The sequence below is a fragment of the Gavialis gangeticus genome, unplaced genomic scaffold, assembly GCF_001723915.1.
Source record: "Gavialis gangeticus isolate Ggan-Ray unplaced genomic scaffold, GavGan_comp1, whole genome shotgun sequence".
NCBI lineage: Eukaryota > Metazoa > Chordata > Crocodylia > Gavialidae > Gavialis > Gavialis gangeticus.
The window spans coordinates 18,672,017-18,690,741 of NW_017729026.1; the positions used below are offsets into that span (position 1 = coordinate 18,672,017).

Here is an 18,725-nt window from a genome sequence, read left to right on the forward strand (position 1 = left end):
TGCCCTTAAATTCTAAATCTAAAAGTCAGTACAATATGAAAAAGAAGTAGATTACATTAATGAGACACCATAATTTGAGCCTCTCAAAATATAATTGGGGGTGGTGCAAATATAATGGCAATTGAACTAAGAATCCGATTTCCCTGGATGAAGAGAGAGCTTATTTGAGGTTGTAGATAAAAACTTTTGAATAGACAGTTTTTAAACCTTGTTATCTTTAACAAGGAAGACAGAATATTTTGTAAGAGACTAGTAAAGCTAATGCACTTAAGTTAAAAAAAAAAAAAATTGAGTCCCTGTGGTCTCTTCAGATTCCAAAACTGGTTACCTGTGCTTTTTAACCTGCTACTGACTTTTTTTCATTCCATTTGAGATTATCAGAACATTTATGGACACACTTTAACCAGGCCATTAGATCCAAAAGTGCTCAGCTACAAGCAGCACAGCTAAAAACTGGAATGGACGGACATCTGATGTTTGACTATTCTTCCACCAATTTGAGAAATGCCTTCAATCAACATGACATCTTACACTGCCCTGTAGATTTCACAATGATACGTTGAACTCTTACACATCTTGGTAAGAAAAAATAAAGAAAGAAAAAAAAACAAATTGGTGGGGGACATTAAGCTGTTGAGCAGCTATGCTTACATTTATGCAACGTCTTTTGCACAGAGAAACAAACCTCTATGTTCCCCTGTCCCCATTAACAGATTCTCACACGCGCACACACACAGACTCTCTAGAAAGGTAAGACACTTTTATTGAGTTTGTTGATAAATTAAAAAAGGACTATGGACTGGATTTGTACTGATCACAGGTGCCTGTAAACAGAGACAGAAGATCCTTCCTATGGAAAAACTGGTCGTAGTGTGCTCAGATGTATCACTTTCCCCAGCGCTGTTCACAAGCCGCATAGCGAAGGAGGGCAGAGAAGAAGTCTTCATAATTGATATTCAGATGTGAAGGCAAAGAACTAAGGAAGCAAAAATGAAATAGGAAGAATTAAATGAGAAGTTATTTATGTAAAGGAATTTGCCTGGTCAGGAAGTAGACTATTTTTGATCATTTAAGTCAGTCACAGCATTAATTGTTTTAATATCTTGGTACCCCTCCAAAACAAAGAGCTTATCATCTACAGACTCAATAGAAACAACTAAATTGGTAGTTAAATAGCTAGATACCTTTTCCAATTTTAAATGTAAATCTCTTGTTTATGGGGCATCCTGAAAAATGTGTGTTCAAAGACCAATTGTAATTTCAGTGCTAAAATATCTGACATTAACAACAAGTAATTGACTTTACAAGTTTCTTGGGGATCCACTACTCTCAAAATGCTTAAACATCTAATGTAATGTCATTAACATTCTGTCAACATTTTGCCACTTATCCTTTCAAGGATACTTTTGCTGGACTTTAAGTAGCCTTCCTAGAAGAGGAAAGAGTTATACAAGAACACTGAACATCGAGTACAAGGCCACTACAGGGGGTATTAGCAGTGAAAAGGCCATTCCTAACACTGAACATTAAAGCAGTTTATTGATGCTACAGTCATGAATTTGTGTCATAATATTTTAAATTAGTGTCAAAATATTTTCTTAGCCCCTAGATGTTTAGCTTTCTGTGGGAATGATTTATTTTATTCAGTTACAGATTTTTCCAAAATGCCCCTAAAAGCCCTAGAAAAAAAAAAAGTCACAAGTATTGTGTGCTTATCCTAACAACTTCAGACATAGAAATACCCCAAGCCATCTACAAAGGGATATGTAGGAACAGTTGGTCTCAAGTTGCAGCAGAAGTAATTTAGGTTTCTGACTAGAGGGTAGTTAAGTATTGGAACAGGCTACCTAGAGAAGTTGAAATCTCCATCCTTCGAAATTTCCGAGAGCGGTTTGGACAGACACTTGGCTGGGATGCTTGAGTCAAGGATGATCCTGCCTTTACCAGCAGGCTGGACTAGATGACCTTGCAAGATCCCTTCCAGTCCTACTTTCACATCTATGCTGGCAGATAGTCTCTTCAAATTAAACTTGGGAGACTGACAAGTTCATTCTAACAACTTGCAAATATGGGCAGAGGCCAACAGAGCCTTGTTTAACTCTCAGGAAGAAAAAATGTAGGAGCCTAAATCTTGCAGTTATTCAGAGGAAAGGCCAGCAATGTATGCATTCATTGAAAAAAACTTCAGTCACCCTGAAACAAGATGATGTAAAACAGCGTCATATGAAGCTCAGTACTGACAGTTTGATAAACCTATTCATTTATACAGCCACTGGAATATAAACAGCTGCTGATTTTTTTCCCCTAAAGAACCTTGCAGATAAAAAAGGGACACAATAGAAGGATTCAAGGCATCCTAACCAAGATGGGCGTGACTATAGTTCTGAAGGGGGAATTCTTTTGCCAGCCATGACCAGGGGAAAAATGAAACCGAGTGGAAGAGCTGGGGTTAAGAGAGATGCATGGAATATCTGCATGCACCGCTCCATCTGTGCCTTAAAAGTACAAACTTTTACAGGGATCATAGATTGTGCATTTCTTGTGGGACAGGTAGAACCTTAGGAGTGAAATCTAGTCAATTCTGTACCAATGGATTGTACCAAAATAAGGATCTCATTTCTGTTCTTTTCACAAACCTGCTTCAATTAGTCTTTTACTACCTCAGCTAGATCTTATATGACCTGCTTTTGTTTACTGGAGGGATTTTGTCATTTTGGACACTGTGATAATATAGGAAGCCTCACACCTAAGAATTTTAGCTTAAAACAATGAAGACGACAAACTAATGGAGTAATTCCCAGCCAGGGTGCCATGGCACTGTTAGGTTTGCAAATGATTCACAAGATAAAAATCAGAGATTTCAAAGTGAAATCTACAGTTGCGGTCTGAGTCCTTTGCAACAGAAAAACAGCTCTATTTTTTCCTGTAGTCAAAAAAGGATGAAAACAAAGAGCTAACACTTTGTGAGGGGTGCTGTGGATCATTCAAGGGTGCTAAGTCTAAAAAGATTGAGAACTACTGGACTAATTCATAGTCCACCAACTCACATGATCTCTGTCAGTCTTATGTGCCAAGGAAGGAATCCCAACGTGCTGTCCACAGGACCAAACTTTAATATTAAGTCAGGGTCAGGAAAACCTTTAGTACCTACAAAGCAAGAGAATAAATTTATCAAGTCAGTGGTAGTCAAAAAAGATACATAAGGAATGAGTACACTGTGACAATACCCAGCAACCAGTGGACTAGCTAAGCCTGCACAAAAGGATGCCTTAAATGCCCTGGTTCTTCATTTACATTTTTGCTCAAAAAGGTTTCATGTTTTGGTGCCATGTTTCACCAGCTGCATTAGCTTGGTCCCACTTAAACCATCACACCCCACCATCTTACCAGTGTGGCGCATTTTCAAAGGTTATTAAGGCAGACAACTTCATGTCCCTTTGAAAACTGGCTGCTACTGATTGAGCCATTGCAGCCTCCTGGTGCAACATACAGAACACATGAAGAAAAAGATCACCCACAGAGTGATCTTTCTATATATCTTTGCTAGCTTTACAAACTAAACATTCAAGCTTCTCAGGTCTCTGCCATTGGAAGGAGAGTTATGCAAACTTTTCAAATAGAAAGTCTGTATCCTACTTTCTAGTAGTTAAAGTGAAGATCAAGTTACCGATTATATAAATATAAATGAAGGTATACTTATGGGCAAATGAATCTCTCTGTACTATCAGACAGAAGTATGTGCCATCATTAAACAGACACATCTATGCAAGTCAAGTGCATATACAGATGGCACATCTGGTTTTAAAATGGATGAAGTCTGAAGCCATCTGTGCTGCTGTACAAGTTTGCCAATTACATCAGAGATAGGTTTCCTCATTCAATCAGCTACCAGACACAGCATCACTTAATTATCACATGCTGCTAGGTTGGCATTTCAGAAAGATACTGCTAACTCCACTGATTGCTAGTGCAGGAGTTGGGAGAGAAAAGTAAATGTTAACATGTCTGCAAACATCTATAGAAGAGGCAGCCTGATCTGCACACACAGGTTTGAAAGTTTTCTATTTCCCAGAAATCCTTTAAGCAACTGTTCCCAGAAAGCACTGAAGGTGGAAACCACCCCAGATTAGAAAGCATACATAAAGAATATTCAGCAATAAGAAACAGGTTTGTAGAGTAAGGCTCCTTTAACACAGAACAAGAGCATACACAAACCATTAGGTTTCTTACTTCCAAAGCTACTACTGTACATCTTCATTGTTCCCAACTCCTACGAACAAATACACTACATAGCTGTGCTACAGCACTTCCCATCAACAAATAAAAGCACTTTAAAACAGAAATGATGAAACTAGCCACCCTTCTAAAGGGGAGGAAAGGGTGATGCAGACTAAGGGTAGTATAGGCAGGCTTAAAAAGGAACTAGACTCATTCATGGATAGTTTGTTGAATGAACAGCTATTAAATGGAACAGTTAAGGATGACATCCCTAAACCAGTGCTGGTGGATGCCAAGGAAAGTATAAACAGGGACAGTATATGAAGAGGTAGGTCACTCTAGATCAGTGATTCTCAACTTGAGACACTCCATTCCTATCAATTGTAAATGAAGCAGCACCCCAAGGTAAGAGGTAATTAATTTACTGAATTGCTTGCCCCCTTGCAGAGGGGCTGGGCAGTGCGGGCAGGGCAGTGGCCAGGCAGAGACAAGCTCAAGCCTGCACTTATCTCCTCACACCTCATGGCAACTTCCAAAAGGATCTCAGAATACTCCAAGGTGCACCCTGGTTGAGAATCATTGCTCTAGATGGTAAGGGGTTCCATATTTGAGAAGCAGTTATTGCAACATTCCCCAGCAAGCGGAGTGCCCCAGGGGTTGGTCTTGGGGCCAGTTTTGTGAAATATCTTTATCATTGATTGGAAGATGGCATAGACTGCACCCTCAGTAAGTCTGCAGATGACACCAAGCTGGGGGGGAGCGTTAGAAGATATACTGGAGGGTAGGGTTAGGATTCAGAGAGACCTAAACAAATTGGAGAATTGAACCAATAGAAATCTCATGAAATTCAATAAGGATAAGTGCAAAATCCTGCACTTAGGATGGAACAATCCCATGCACCAGTACAGGCTGGGGGATGACTGGCTGGGCAGCAGCTCTGCAGAAAAGGACCTATGGGTTACAGTTGAGAATAAACTGAATATGAGCTAACAGTGTGTCCTTGTCTTTAAGAGGGCTAATGGCATTGGTTGAAATGTTATCAGCATGTCTAGAGAAGTGATTATGCCTCTATTCAGCACTGCAGCTTATCAGTCATTTGAAGTCTGGTAGAAATCAGCTGTTTAAGTGTGGACTTTAAAAACCCAGGTATTCCCACATTTCCTGGATAAATATTTTAACTCAAATACGACAAAGTGATATCCCATTCATCTTCCACAGGCTGTCTTCAACTGCATGTGGTTTACCCAATAAAAGGCAAGCTGAACTATGCCAGAGAGATTTAACACATGTACATTTGTGGGAACGTGTGTGCACCAATTTGTCAAATTTTCCAGCTAAAGGCTGAATTTGGGGGGAAAAAACAACAAAAAAAACCAAAAAACCGAGAAACTTCATTTCTATTCGAAACAAGATTTCTCTGGCTGAAGGAGCAGGAGTGTCTGTATGTGCTTTCATCTGGATGGCAGAAACCTTCCTCCATTCAGCAGTTGTGGAGTAACTGTGCCAACACAATAGCAGCTCTGCTGCTACAGCAGAAGAACTGAGCAGCAAAAGGATGTTATGTAAGCCAGGCCTCAGAGTCTCTCTACTGCTCAAGTCCTGTTCTGCTGTATGATCAATATCACTTAGATTGCCTTTAAACTCAAGTTACCTAAGCAACTCAAGTTGTCAGGACAGCTTTAACTTTTTTCAGCTGTCTCCAGCATGCTTCTCTCCATTCATCAAAAAGAAGGAAGGCTGTTTCGTAAACAGAATGCTCAGAGGTGTAAAGATTTATTAGAAAAAAAATATATATAGGACAGTTAAAGAGGTCTCGAAAGGAGGAATTACCTAAACCTCTAAAGCAGGAAGAGACAACTAAATGAAGGTGAGAGGAGGCTAAAGGAAAACAGCGTTTTTTAAACTATTTTAAAGGACAAGTATCTTGAAAAAGACTGAGAATATTATGATATAGGCTAGGGGAATCAAGACATGGACAGAAGTTCTTAATGGTTTGATGTCCTCCTCAGGACTTATCTGTAAGGAGATTATTATAAGGCATTCCTTTCCTTCTTCCCTCTAGGCACTATATAATACTTACTACTTAGCAAGTTGTCCAAGACATTAACATCCAGGTCTGTATATTTTCTTTGCTGCTGTGCTACCAACTGGCAAAAGTTCTGAGCAGCTCTCACTATGTCTGCTTTTCCATCTTCTGGGGACAGCACCTTCAGTGCAGACTGGCACTTTAAAACTGCAAGCAGAGAATAAAGGTGGTTTTAGAGTAACTATATTTCTGAAAGAAAAGTGTACTTGCTTATGACTTTAGGTTATTGATGAACTATTGAAAAGCACTGATTCGCAGGTATAAGCTAAAATTAAAGTAAAAGGAAGACACGAAGTCAGTGTAACAAGTCATGCTGCAAGTTACAAGTTTCTTGCTAGTTGGATGCAGCTCCTGTCCCTTTTTAATAGGCTGCACATTCCAATTTAAAGACAAAAACCAAATGATGCCCAGTCATAAACATACTCATGAGAAGCAAACTTAGAGGGACTACAGTTAACCATCTGCCACTGTGTATTTACTCAACTCACCAAAAATTTGTGCTTAACATTTTTTAATTTTATTTATTTATTTACTTTTTACAGTGTTTAAACAGACTGCATTTGTGAGCATAGTTCTGACTGATTCATGGACTACAGAAAACTAGCTGGTGGTCCATGAACGTGGTAGTCAGAGGCATAACTAGCAATTTTGGTACCCTGGGCAGAGATGCAAGAAGACACAGAACATGTCAAGCGCTAGAGAGCTGTGGGGAAGGAGGAAGCACTATTGCAGGACACAGGGGAGGCAGAGTAACCCCAGAGACTCAAGCACCCTCAGCTGTTGCCATCTCTGTCAATGCTCACTGGGGGCTCCCATTCACATGCTCCCTCTAAAATTAGTGCACAGGGATGTTTGGCTGCCCCCATTTACAGTGCTGGGAGTCATAATGGCACTTGGTTTTTCTTATTTTCCAGCTGCCTTTAAACAGAAGTTCCAGCTTCAGGTTCTCATTGCAAAGCAAGGCTCAAAGCTTGCAAAAGAATCAAGGAACTCAAGTGAGACAAGCATAGCAATTCTGCTAGGGCTAGTTCAATAAGATGTAAACATACAAAGACTAAGAGAAAGTTAGTGATGTGATTGGATTTGTACTTTAACACAAACCAGACTTTAACCCATCACCTCTTAAGTGCTGCTGCTTAGCAAATTAGAACAGATTTTTGTTACTTTATCATAGTGGTACACAACCTTTTGACCCTATACTACCCACCAAACCAGATCTGCTCCCCCCCACTCAATCCTGCTGCCACCTACAACATCTAGCACACAGGGCATGTTACCCAGCCTACTGGGCACTGCCTCTCCCCACCAGTCTGGAGATTTGGCAGGAGGGGAATAGTAATTAACATTGCCACTGCTCCTGTTGCCAAATTTCCAGACCAGCAGGGAACCCTACAAACCAGATGACATGCCTCTGTAGGCCCGATCCACACCACCCCCCCGCTGCCCCAATCCAGCCACTTAACCTACTAGATCTGGCCATGCACTGGTGTTACTTGGCACATCGGGCTTTCTACAGGGCTAAAAATTTGGCAGCAGGGGAGTGACATTCAATGCTGCCACCACTCCCCCATCACCAAATCTCTGGGTCTGTAGGAAGCTCCGTGGACCAAATGAAAATGGCTCTGTAGACTGGATCTGGCACACAAACTAGAGGTTGAGGACCTCTGCTTAATCCTAGTTGTGAATTCTTTTCCTTCCTACCCATCCCACAGGCTCTGTCCATACTGCCATGGCACGAAAGGTGGCAAATAGAGGCTGGCTAGTGGGTAGAAAAAACAAACCAAAACAAAATGAAAATGTAGAGGAATTCCTGCCTGTAAAAATCAGTTAGTATTGCATTACATCAAAAAGGTGTTCCTCAGTCCTACAGGCAGCTTTAGACTATTAGTTGCCAATATACAGGCTGACATTAATTATTTTCAGCGTGCATAAAAAAAAGGAATAATATGGGTCCCTGATCATGCTTGGGATCCTGTGAACAAGCATGTAACACCAGCTTAGAATGGTTACAAGTGTGATTGGACTGAGGGGGTAGGAAAGAAGAGGGAGAAGAATTCAGAGGGTTATATATGAATATAGACAAATGATACATATGTATTGGTGGGTCCCATCACCCTACCTTGATCTGCTTTGTCTTGATTTGCAAACTCCATTTTGTATTTAGAGTAATCTAGACCTAAAAGCTCCTGCTGCTGTTTTAAAATTTCATCCATTAACTTTGAGTTATTCCTCTTGAAGATCCCTTTAAAAAAGAAAAGCAAGCCACAAGTCAGTCTACTTTTCAGAAAGAAGGTTATGCAAACAAAACAGACGGTAAATGTCAGCTTTAAACTGGAGTCCACAAGGACAGTAGAGAGTTGAAGCAGATGATACTGCTCAAATCTGGTTTCAGTATGGCCTTGGAGGAGAATAAAGGTAAATATAAACAACTTGAGGTCAGGCAAGTGCTGTTGCTGTTCCTCGCCTGATCCCGAATTGAGCAGTAACATTGCTTCACTCCCCTCCCTCTCCTCACCCCTTCATTGCACAAATGCTGTCCCATTCTAGAGGTAATTTGCTATTTCCACGTTAGATAAGAAAGTTAGAGAGGAGAATAATATACATATATAACAGAGGTTCCCAACCACCAGGCCGTGAAGGGTTGGCTGCTGGGCCGCTGCACAAGTCCCCCCCGTCCCCTCTCGAACCCCTGTCCATCTGCCTGGGCAAGCAGCTTCTGCTGCTGGCAGTCACATGCAGGGTTAAAGCTGGGCAGCCCTGGGAAGAAGGCAGTTGGCTCCATGCACCCTATCCTGCTGCCATGGCTATGCCCAGTGAGGGACTGCCTGGGAAGCAAGTACCAGGGCCCGGCTGGGCAGGGCCTACAGCTGGGATCGGGGGGGTGGGCACCCGCACAGCCTCCTCCCCTGCAGGGTCCCCTGGTGCCCATGGCTATGGTGCCCCAACCTGCACCTGGGTTAACTAATTTTACATATGTCAACTTGTAATTTCTATACCTGGTCCACCAAAATTCTTTGAGTGAGTTTGCTGTAGTATAAAAAGAGGTTGGTAACCACTGATATAGAAGACTGGAAGTCACCACCATCACTGTTCTAATGCCATTCGTGCACAAGGCTCCCCCAGTGACCATGGGTAAGTCTCGAGTTTTGCCTTACTCTCTTCAAAAAAAAACTTCTTGAGAATAGTTACCAGCTCTACCTGTTAGTGTCTTTAAAGTGTTTTGTAAACCAAGTTATGCAAGGATGTATAGCTAGGGCAGGCATGACCTTTAGAGTCTACAAGAACACTGAGAACTTTTATCATTAGATATTAGCCAACAATGACAGGATCAACTTACTCAACTGAAGCTTAGACTATTACTGTTCACTTCTGAAGTAGTTTATTGCTCAATAAAGCAATACCCAAATACAAGAAGCCATGGTAATTTTGCCCACCGGGCCTGGTAAGAGCCACCAAGAATATACTAAAAACATATCTCCGATATGACTGCTCTCTACCAACAGAAGACAAGAAATGACAAAGCAAACATACCTCTATGTGGTATATTAGACTCTATAGAATTATATTCTTGCCTTCATCTGCTTGCATGCCAGCAGCCCCTTACCAGGTTAGGGATAGCTGTCTTAACTGGTGCATATTACAAGCAGCACATTGTCACAGTTCATACTGCAATATGTGGGGAGGTACAACTGTATCCAAAAGAATTGTGGGCTTTTTGTTTCCAAGTTAAATTGTGTGGGTTGCCAGTGTAGCACAATAATCCATTCTTATCATGGGAAATAGTAGTAACAAATTATAGAGGAGAAGGTAAGTATAGGTGATGTTTCTGAAACAACTGGTTGGACAAAAACTGAACAATGGCAAGTAATGCTGCTTGTGCAGAACACATTAAATGACAGATAATAAATAATTAATGTCCTATTGAATCTACCCTTCACAAGGACACTCATAGTTGCTTAATCTGTACCCACATGCCATGCCCCCACATAATATTAACAATCCAGCCCACACAATAAGTCAAAAGGGAAGCTTGGACTGGAATGCACTGTAGCTCTCTATATCCTGGTTTCAGGTTTAAATAAGATGATGTTTCTGAAGAACCTGTATGTTAATCCTGTGTACACATTAAAAAAATTCTTGCTCAAAAACTTGGTTAAAGAATTAGTGGTAGTAAGGGATCACAAAGAGGATTTCTAGGAATACCTCACCTGGCATTTGGCTACAAGTTTTGCTCTTTTTATCCCTGCATACAGCTAGTAGGACAAGAGGCCGTTGGGAAGAAATGTGGTGGTAACCAAACAGCTACAAGTAGGCTCCTTTCAGCTGGAAGCATTAAGGTTGGAGTCTGAGGCTTGCTCCTCCCTACTCATACTCCAATTTGGGGGATGGAATGAATGGGTGGTCCTGCAAAACTGGCTGAAGCGTAAGATAAACCTGTTCCACCAAGGTTGAGCCATTCAAGGGCAACATCCCACAAGTTCTGACAGCTACACAAGTTCTGACACACACACACACACACACACAAGTTCTGACAGCTACACACACACACACACTTCTCGGAAAGCCATGGAGGCACTATCATAAAGGAGTAGTTAGAACAGTAATTCTTGTTCTTCAAATGTAGTATAAGCCACTTAAGATGCAGCCATTTATATTGGAAAATGAAAAGTCCTATTCATGCAAAGTAGCAGAGGCCTATCCAGAATGCCATTTAGCAGGCTCTGGAATAACCAGGAGATTCAGAACTCCTTTACTTTCAAGAGAAGTGTGTAGTGTGAAGCCTAACAAACAAAGTTTGGGGTACAGAGATTTTTCTAGGCCAACAGTTTTCAAATTGTGTTCCGTGGAGTCCTGGGGTTCCATGATAGGTCATCAGGGGTTCTGCAAAGAGATTGGGGGTAATGTAATGGAGAAGCCAGCCAAGAGGCAGTACATCACTTTTATGGGGCCTCAACTGACTGTCAGTCTTTAGGATAGAGGTAGGGGTTCCACAGCAGAAGTGATATGGGTTCCATGACTTCAGAAGCCTAAAAAAAAAGACTCTGTTCTAGACACTTCTTCCAGGGACCTTATTATTTGATACCCCATTCTAGTTCAACCTCCCCCCCTTTTTCTCTTCCCAGGACATGTCATTCTTCAAGCCCTAAAAGATGCAGCCACTTATGAAGGAGGTAGTTGAAAAATCTCATTCCCATCCTTGACAGGCTGGATACCTTCAAGTCATCTGGCCCCAATGGGTTACACTCAAGGGTACTCAGGGAGCTGGCGAATATCATAGCTCAGCCCCCGGCACAGATCTTTGAGAGCTCTTGGTGCTCTGGTGAACTGCCTGATGATTGCAAGAGGGCCAATGTCATACCTATCTTCAAGAAAGGGAGGAAAGTAGATCCGGCAAACTACAGGCCCATCAGCCTGACCTCTATCCTGGGGAAGGTCTTGGAAAAGATTATCAAGGAGGCCATCCTTAACAGACTAGCTGAAGGCAATATCCTGAGGGATACCCAGCATGGGTTTGTTGCGGGTAGGTCTTGCTTGACCAATCTCATTTCCTTTTATGACCAGGTGACTTATCACCTGGACAAGGGGGAAGAGATCGACGTTGTATACCTCGACTTTAAAAAAGCCTTCAATCTGGTATCCCATGATCACCTCTTGGTTAAACTGGCTAACTGCGGCCTTGACATCACCACAATTTGCTGGCTGGGGGACTGGCTCCACAGTAGGACCCAGAGGGTGGTGGTCGACAGGAGCCAATTGTCTTGGTGCGCTGTGACTAGTGGGGTTCCACAAGGCTCTGTTCTAGGGCCTATACTATTTAACATTTTCATCAATGATGTGGACATTGGTGTCAGAAGCGGACTGGCCAAGTTCTCTGATGACACCAAACTCTGGGGTAAAGCATCCACACTGGAGGGTAGGAGGGTGATCCAGGCAGATCTGGACAGGCTCATGAAATGGGCGGATGAGAACCTGATGGTGTTCAACACCAAAAAATGCAAGGTTCTCCACCTTGGGAGGAAAAACCTGCACCATGCTTATAGGCTCGGTAGTGCCATGCTGGTTAGCACTACAGATGAAAGGGACTTGGGGGTCATGGTTGACCACAAGATGAACACAAGCCTTCAGTGTGATGCTGCAGCTAGTAAAGCGAGCAAAATGCTGGCTTGCATCCATAGATGCTTCTCAAGCAAATCCCGGGACATCATTTTCCCACTGTACTCGGCTTTGGTGAGGCCGCAGCTGGAGTACTGCGTCCAGTTTTGGGCTCCACAATTCAAAAGAGACATGGAGAAGCTTGAGAGGGTGCAGAGGAGAGCCATGTGCATGATCAGAGGTCAGGAAAACAGACCTTATGAAGAAGAGGCTGAGAGCCACGGGACTCTTCAGCCTGGAAAAGTGGAGGCTCAGGGTTGATCTGGTGGCCACCTATAAGTTTATCAGGGGTGCTCATCAGGATCTGGGGGAATGTCTGTTCACCAGAGGCCCCCAAGGGACGACAAGATCCTATGATCCCTGCTGACTTCCTGCCCCTGGGGCAGGGGGCTGGACTTGATGATCCTCCGGGGTCCCTTCCAGCCCAAATGTCTATGAAATCTATGAATATGGCAATAAATCTTAACTGAGAAACCACTGCACCTGACCCCTTTGCAGTAGGCTCTTGTGTAAAAGGTCATGTCCTTGCGCTCTAAGGGCCAAACACCACACACAAATAATATAATGTTTCAGGGGGAAATCTGAATGTTTGTAGGGCTTTCACCATCACAGGAAAATTACTCAAAAAAATTCCCGTAAGAAGCAAGCATTTATCCCACAATTATTTTACATTTTTTCTATAGCCATGGAAGAATGTCTTTTGATGGGCAACACTGCCTTCATAATATTTCTCTTTCATTTTCCCTCTTAGCCAATGGACTAAATTATAATGAATATTTTTCTTTAGCTTTCTTCCACAACCAGCTACTGGATCTCAAAGACAACTTCTACCATGCTAATAGATGATAAATCATTATAGTCATAAACCATTACACTGTAAAATGTATATGACCTGCTTTCTGCAGTTACCTGCTACTGTATTAAGGACTGTCGTCTGATGATTAAATTTAGCTCTCCCAACCCCAAACTGGTGCACTTAATCCCCAATTCTAATCCCAACAACTATATTTTGGTGATATCTTAAAACATGGAATATTGTTCCTTCTTTCTCACCCCTTATATTTTATTTATTTAAACCACAGGCCTTTTGAGTCTGGAACTGTATCTTACCACACATTAGTATGGTACACAGCACAATGAGGTCTGAACCACAGATCTATATTACAATACAACCAGAACAAAAAGCATCTTGGTGGAGATGGTCCTACTAAGAACTACAAGCATTAGTTTAGACAAAATTTTACATTTAGGAAGCCTTTCAGTGGTACACCAGATTCCATCATTTAAACACAGTGAGAGTTCTGACCCTAGAAACTATGAAACTATGAAACTAAGAGTTGCATCATAACACTGAACACATCTACAAAGTCAAAGTTTGTGAAGTAGTAAAGTAATGGGGGTGGGAGGGAAGAAAAGACAGAGAACCAATCTAGAGGGGATGCCAGGGAATCCCTACATACACTGGCTGCTGCTGCTTGCATCAGGAACCCAACAGATTAACTCCACCTCCTTGCCCCCTGGGCACTGAAAATGCTTGGTATACCACCTTCATTCTGAAGCACTACTTGACTATTATCTTACTCATATTCTTAAGTAATCCATTAAAGAGGTGACTGCCACTACAACTTATACTGTTTAATTGCTTTCTTATTTTATTATTGATGGTCATCACGTGATTCCCTCTACAAACTAACCAAACCCACAACTTCTAAAAAAAAATTTTTCGAGTAGCAGTAGCAGCCAAACTAGCGCTGCATCTCAAAAGCTTGGTATAGCTGTATATTCTACTGCTGCTCTTCTAACAATGCTCTAGAAAAAGCTGTATGATGTACTTTATCCACTGCATCAACTAACCCTGATCAACAAATCTGTTATAGTCAAATCTTACTTATTTGACAAGACAGAAGTGTCCTGTTGTTGGTCATGATAAATTCTTGCCTAGCAAACCACTCCAAGTGTAGAAAGACAAGCTTGCATATCAGTCAGCTTCACATAGCTTAGCATCTATAAAAATGTATCCTGGTACACAATCAGAGTGAAGTGGGCAAGTAAGCTCAGTTCAGAAGACAATAGTTTCCAGTCCTTTAAAGGCAAATGAACCATTTTCCCCAGAATGTATCCTCATGCTCTTTTTTAGCAACACACTACTTCCCCAATAAAGTGTGCATGTATTCATCACCACAATCCAAGGCCTCTTTCCATTAAGAATATTCACTTCCTCATTCAGTGGTCACAGCTATCCAGGCAACTCCCAGGATACATAGGCCTAGCTAAGGCATAATGTCAAGGCCAGGAGAACCTATAAAGTTGTTATGGGGTGCATCAATACAGATTTTGTTGGGCCAATACCGATGACTGATCATTAATGAGCCATACTGGCCAATATCGATCCAATTGCTGATATGTAGCCCAGCAGCTTGGAGAGCGGCATCTGACTGGTAAGTCTGTTGGGAGGGAAGAAGTAGGGAAAGACAGGGGTTCATACACACTCCCAGGGGAGGCATAGGGGGTTTGTTTCCCCAGATCCATGTGAGGGGCAATGAGGGGCTGCCACTGTGGGTACCACTGGCCTCTTCCCAGGGGAGGGGTTCAGTTGGGGGGGGTGCACTCAGTGGGCAGCAGCAGCACTGGGATGGCTGTAGGCCCTCCACCCCCATAGCAACCCTCTCAGTACTGCCACCACCCACCCCAAGCACAGCCCCAGCCCAACCCCCCACCAGGAAGAGCCCAGTGCTGGGCTGAGTGTGCAGCAGCAACCTGTTCCCACCCCATACACAGATGCGGGGGGCACAAGCCCCTGATGCCTCCCCTGGGGGTGCACGCAGAGGCAGGAGTCACCCCCGCCCCCCCCTGCAGACAAGCCGTGGCTCTGTCCCGCACCCTGCCCTGTGCCAGCTGGACAGAACCTGCCCGTGCCCCTGCTCCAGCCCCACTCCCTCCCTCAGTGCAGGGGCCTCCATCTGACCCCCCTACACATGCACACAGCATTTATTGGCAACATTACTTGGCCACATCATCCAAAAAAAGCTGACTGTCGATAACGTCAATTTTCCTTTTATCACTGCCGATACAATAGGGACCGATGTATCTGTGCACCTCTAAAGTTGTTTTAAATCTCTTGAAGTGGTACAGCAATTGAAGCTTGCACCATCATCAAATCCCTTACTTGTATCATTCCACCAGGATCAACTGCCTCTGAAGTCCAGTTTAACATCTACCTGCAACCACTGCAATGGGTAAGAAGTTATAGACTTTGGCACCAACAACACATATGCAAGAGTTACCTCCTTCCTTTCCACCAGCACCACCACTGACATCAAGAACAGCTCTTCACTAAAGTTGCCTCCTTTGCTCAATAACCGGCAACTGCTTTGTGTTAGCCTGCAACTCACACAGTAAAAGGCACCACTTGGGGATGCTGCCATTTCCAAGCAGCTAGATGACTTTATGCTCCCACCGCCTAGCAAGTGACTTTGGTAGTTTCACCAACAGGTCACTTGCCAAGCAGAGTACCACAATGCCATCTGGGTGAGCACAAAGGTGGGTGGGAAGAAACTAAAGATCACTGTTATTTTGTGTGTGTTCAATAACATGGCATAGTGCAAGTGCACTAGACTTCTCTCCTCACTGCTGATTGCACATAAAATTTCAAATTTAAGGGCTTGGTCCTGGTCTAAGTCTACCTGTACAACCACATCATCCTGGAGATGCAACCAAGCCACTGCAAACAAGCCACCTACAAACGGTCCCCTGGGACTCATCCACAATCATGGCATGAGCTCTTGCCACTTCACCATCACACCTGTGCTTCATCCTAAGAGCAAAGTGCAGTCCTCCAACTCACTCCCCCTGTGGAGATCCATGCCAGCCACAAGCAGCTGGAAACTTCACATAGCTCCTCTTTCACTCCACTCCACAATAGGAAGGCATCTGAAGGACCCTGCCTAGCAGCCAAATGAGCACTTAGTAACTGGGGATGGAGACAGAAGGCAGGACAAAATGCTGTGGGGGGATTCTGGGACCGGCTCCCAGTCCACCCTAGGACCTTCTCTCTTTGCAGCTCTATCAGAGCCTCTCTCTTTCACCTCAGACCCAATCAGCTACACTCCCAGAAAACCATTTACCTGGGGTCAATGTGCATGCCATACAATGAAACAAAGTTATGGTGAACCAATCTGGGAACAGTTTCTGTGGTCTGCTGTCAAGCCTAGACTTCCATCCACCCCTGAAGTGAAAACAGCATTGAGGCATCCTGCTCAGGGAACCATTTACAAGCACTGTTTACAGTAAAGCCTGCCCCCAACATGCTCCCCACCAGAGCTACAGGCTAAAAAAACAAATCCAGCTCACCTGGCCTGTCACCTCTCTCCCTCCTTTGAAGAACTAAACTAAGCAGGATTGCTGTAACAAGTGACACAGGGAAGTTCCCTTTTCAGGCACTTTGTAATCCCACTGCTATGACTCTTAATGTAAATCACCTGCATGTAACAAAGGCATGGAACTCACTGCCACCAGAAACTGTGGAAGCTGACAGTTTAGCCAGATTCAAAAAAGGAATTAGACTAATTCTTGGAGAAAAGGGGCACTTGTAGCTATTGAGCATGGGTGTTAGGGGCACAACATCTGAATCAGAACTTCCTAGACATTAAGTGATGCAGGCTGCAAGAGTGGGACGGACACCCCCCCCCCCAATACCTTGTTCACTGCCCTTTTTAGCACCCACTCTGCCACTGTGCGACAGACCTATTTGATATGCCATAGGGCAGTGGTTCCCAATCTGTGGTACGCGTTAACAGATTATAATTACTTTACATGACAAAAATTTGCTGGCAGTACTTAAGGTCCTATCATTGGAAATTGGTGGTGCGCAATCTGTTAGAGTTTGGGAACGGCTGCCATAGGGGAACATGAGCTAACGCGTAGGGTGACCATACATCCCAGATTGGCTGGGACAGTCCCAGATTTTGAGGCTGGTCCAAGCCAGGAGAGCAGCAGGAATAATTATTTAACAGGTTTGATAGGGTCGATGCCTACAAAGTAATACTATAAAGCTCCCTTAATAAGGGAGTCAACCAACAGATTACCTGGTACAACTGGAAAAAAGAATAGGGAAGGGAGCAAGGGTCACAGGTTCATAACAAGGGAACTGGAAGCAGACACTAGCCAGCACCCACTGCCCCCAAATGAATCAAGGAAGGTTGTGGACACCAACCATTTAAACTGTGCACAGAGACTGCAAGAGGAAGACAACCCCACATGTGCCTAGGGTCCACCTGGCCAGAGCCTCCTTCCTGGTTTGGTAGGTGGCCAGCTTGGCCAGAGCCATGAAGAAGTTGACCAGGAGGTCCAGGATTTGGTGGGGCAATGGACAGGTCTATTTGTCAGATCTTAAGGGGTGTGGGCATAGGCCCACCAGGTAATCTATTAGCCTCCTTCCAATGGGGAGGCTACAGAAAAGGATGACAATAATAATAAAAAAAGCCAGGGATGGGAGTGCTAGTCAAAGAATAATAACAAGGGTGCCAAAGGGTAACACTGAGCAGAGGACACCAAACAAGTCCAGGGAGCTAGCAGATGCTGCCCAGTGCTACTCTGCCTGGAGATAGGGATGAACTAGTGCAAGGAGTGTGGCCCTACAGTCCCCAGGCACTCTCCCAGACAGAGCCTCCTTCCTGGTCAGGTTTATAGCCCACTTCACCAGGCCCAGGAGGAGGCTGACCAAGAGGCCCTGGGACTTGGTGGGGCCACAGACAGGGAGTGCATAAAGGAAGAGGCACAGGGAGCAGCACAGCCAGACCCTCAGCAGGGGCTTGTGGAGGAAGCGGCAAAGGGGCTGAAGTCTCCCTCTACTCGCAGAAGGGGCAGGTGTCAGGGTGGCCCCAAAGCGTGCCAGACACCAGTCCCTGGTGGCTCAATTGTGTGACACGGGAGTCTGGGCTGGATGGACCTAGGGTCTGATCCAGCAAGTGGTAGACAGACGAGATCTAACCCTCCCGCTCCCCACAGTGGGTCAGGCACAGACAGAAGAGACCCAGCCCTCCGGGGCTCACCGTCGTGGTCGTAGACGCTGACATAGGAGATGCCGAGGGCCATGCACCACACCACCAGGCTGGCCATGTCAGCGTAGCTCGGCTCCTCGCTGGCCACCACGAGCCCCAGGTGCACGGGCAGCTTGGAGAGTGCACGGCCGTCCAGGCGCCAGCGCTGCCGCCGCCCGAGGCCACCGGGCACCCTCCGCGCCGCGCCGGGCTTGTGGAAGGCGAAGCCG

At 44.1% G+C, this 18,725-nt stretch overlaps 1 protein-coding gene across 1 annotated transcript in view; it reads right to left on the bottom strand.

Moving 5' to 3' along the window:
- Nucleotides 1-736: 736 nt before the first annotated feature.
- NUS1 (NUS1 dehydrodolichyl diphosphate synthase subunit) overlaps nt 737-18,725 on the bottom strand; it is an 18,265-nt gene continuing 276 nt past the window's right edge. The window contains exons 1-5 of the mRNA XM_019520045.1: nt 18,508-18,725; nt 8,424-8,546; nt 6,299-6,451; nt 3,048-3,147; nt 737-976 (exon numbers count right to left, since the gene is read on the bottom strand). The exon at nt 18,508-18,725 is cut by the window's right edge and continues 276 nt beyond it. Of these exons, the coding sequence (XP_019375590.1) occupies nt 886-976; nt 3,048-3,147; nt 6,299-6,451; nt 8,424-8,546; nt 18,508-18,725 (685 nt within the window). The 3' untranslated portion in view covers nt 737-885. The remainder of the gene's footprint in view (nt 977-3,047; nt 3,148-6,298; nt 6,452-8,423; nt 8,547-18,507) is intronic.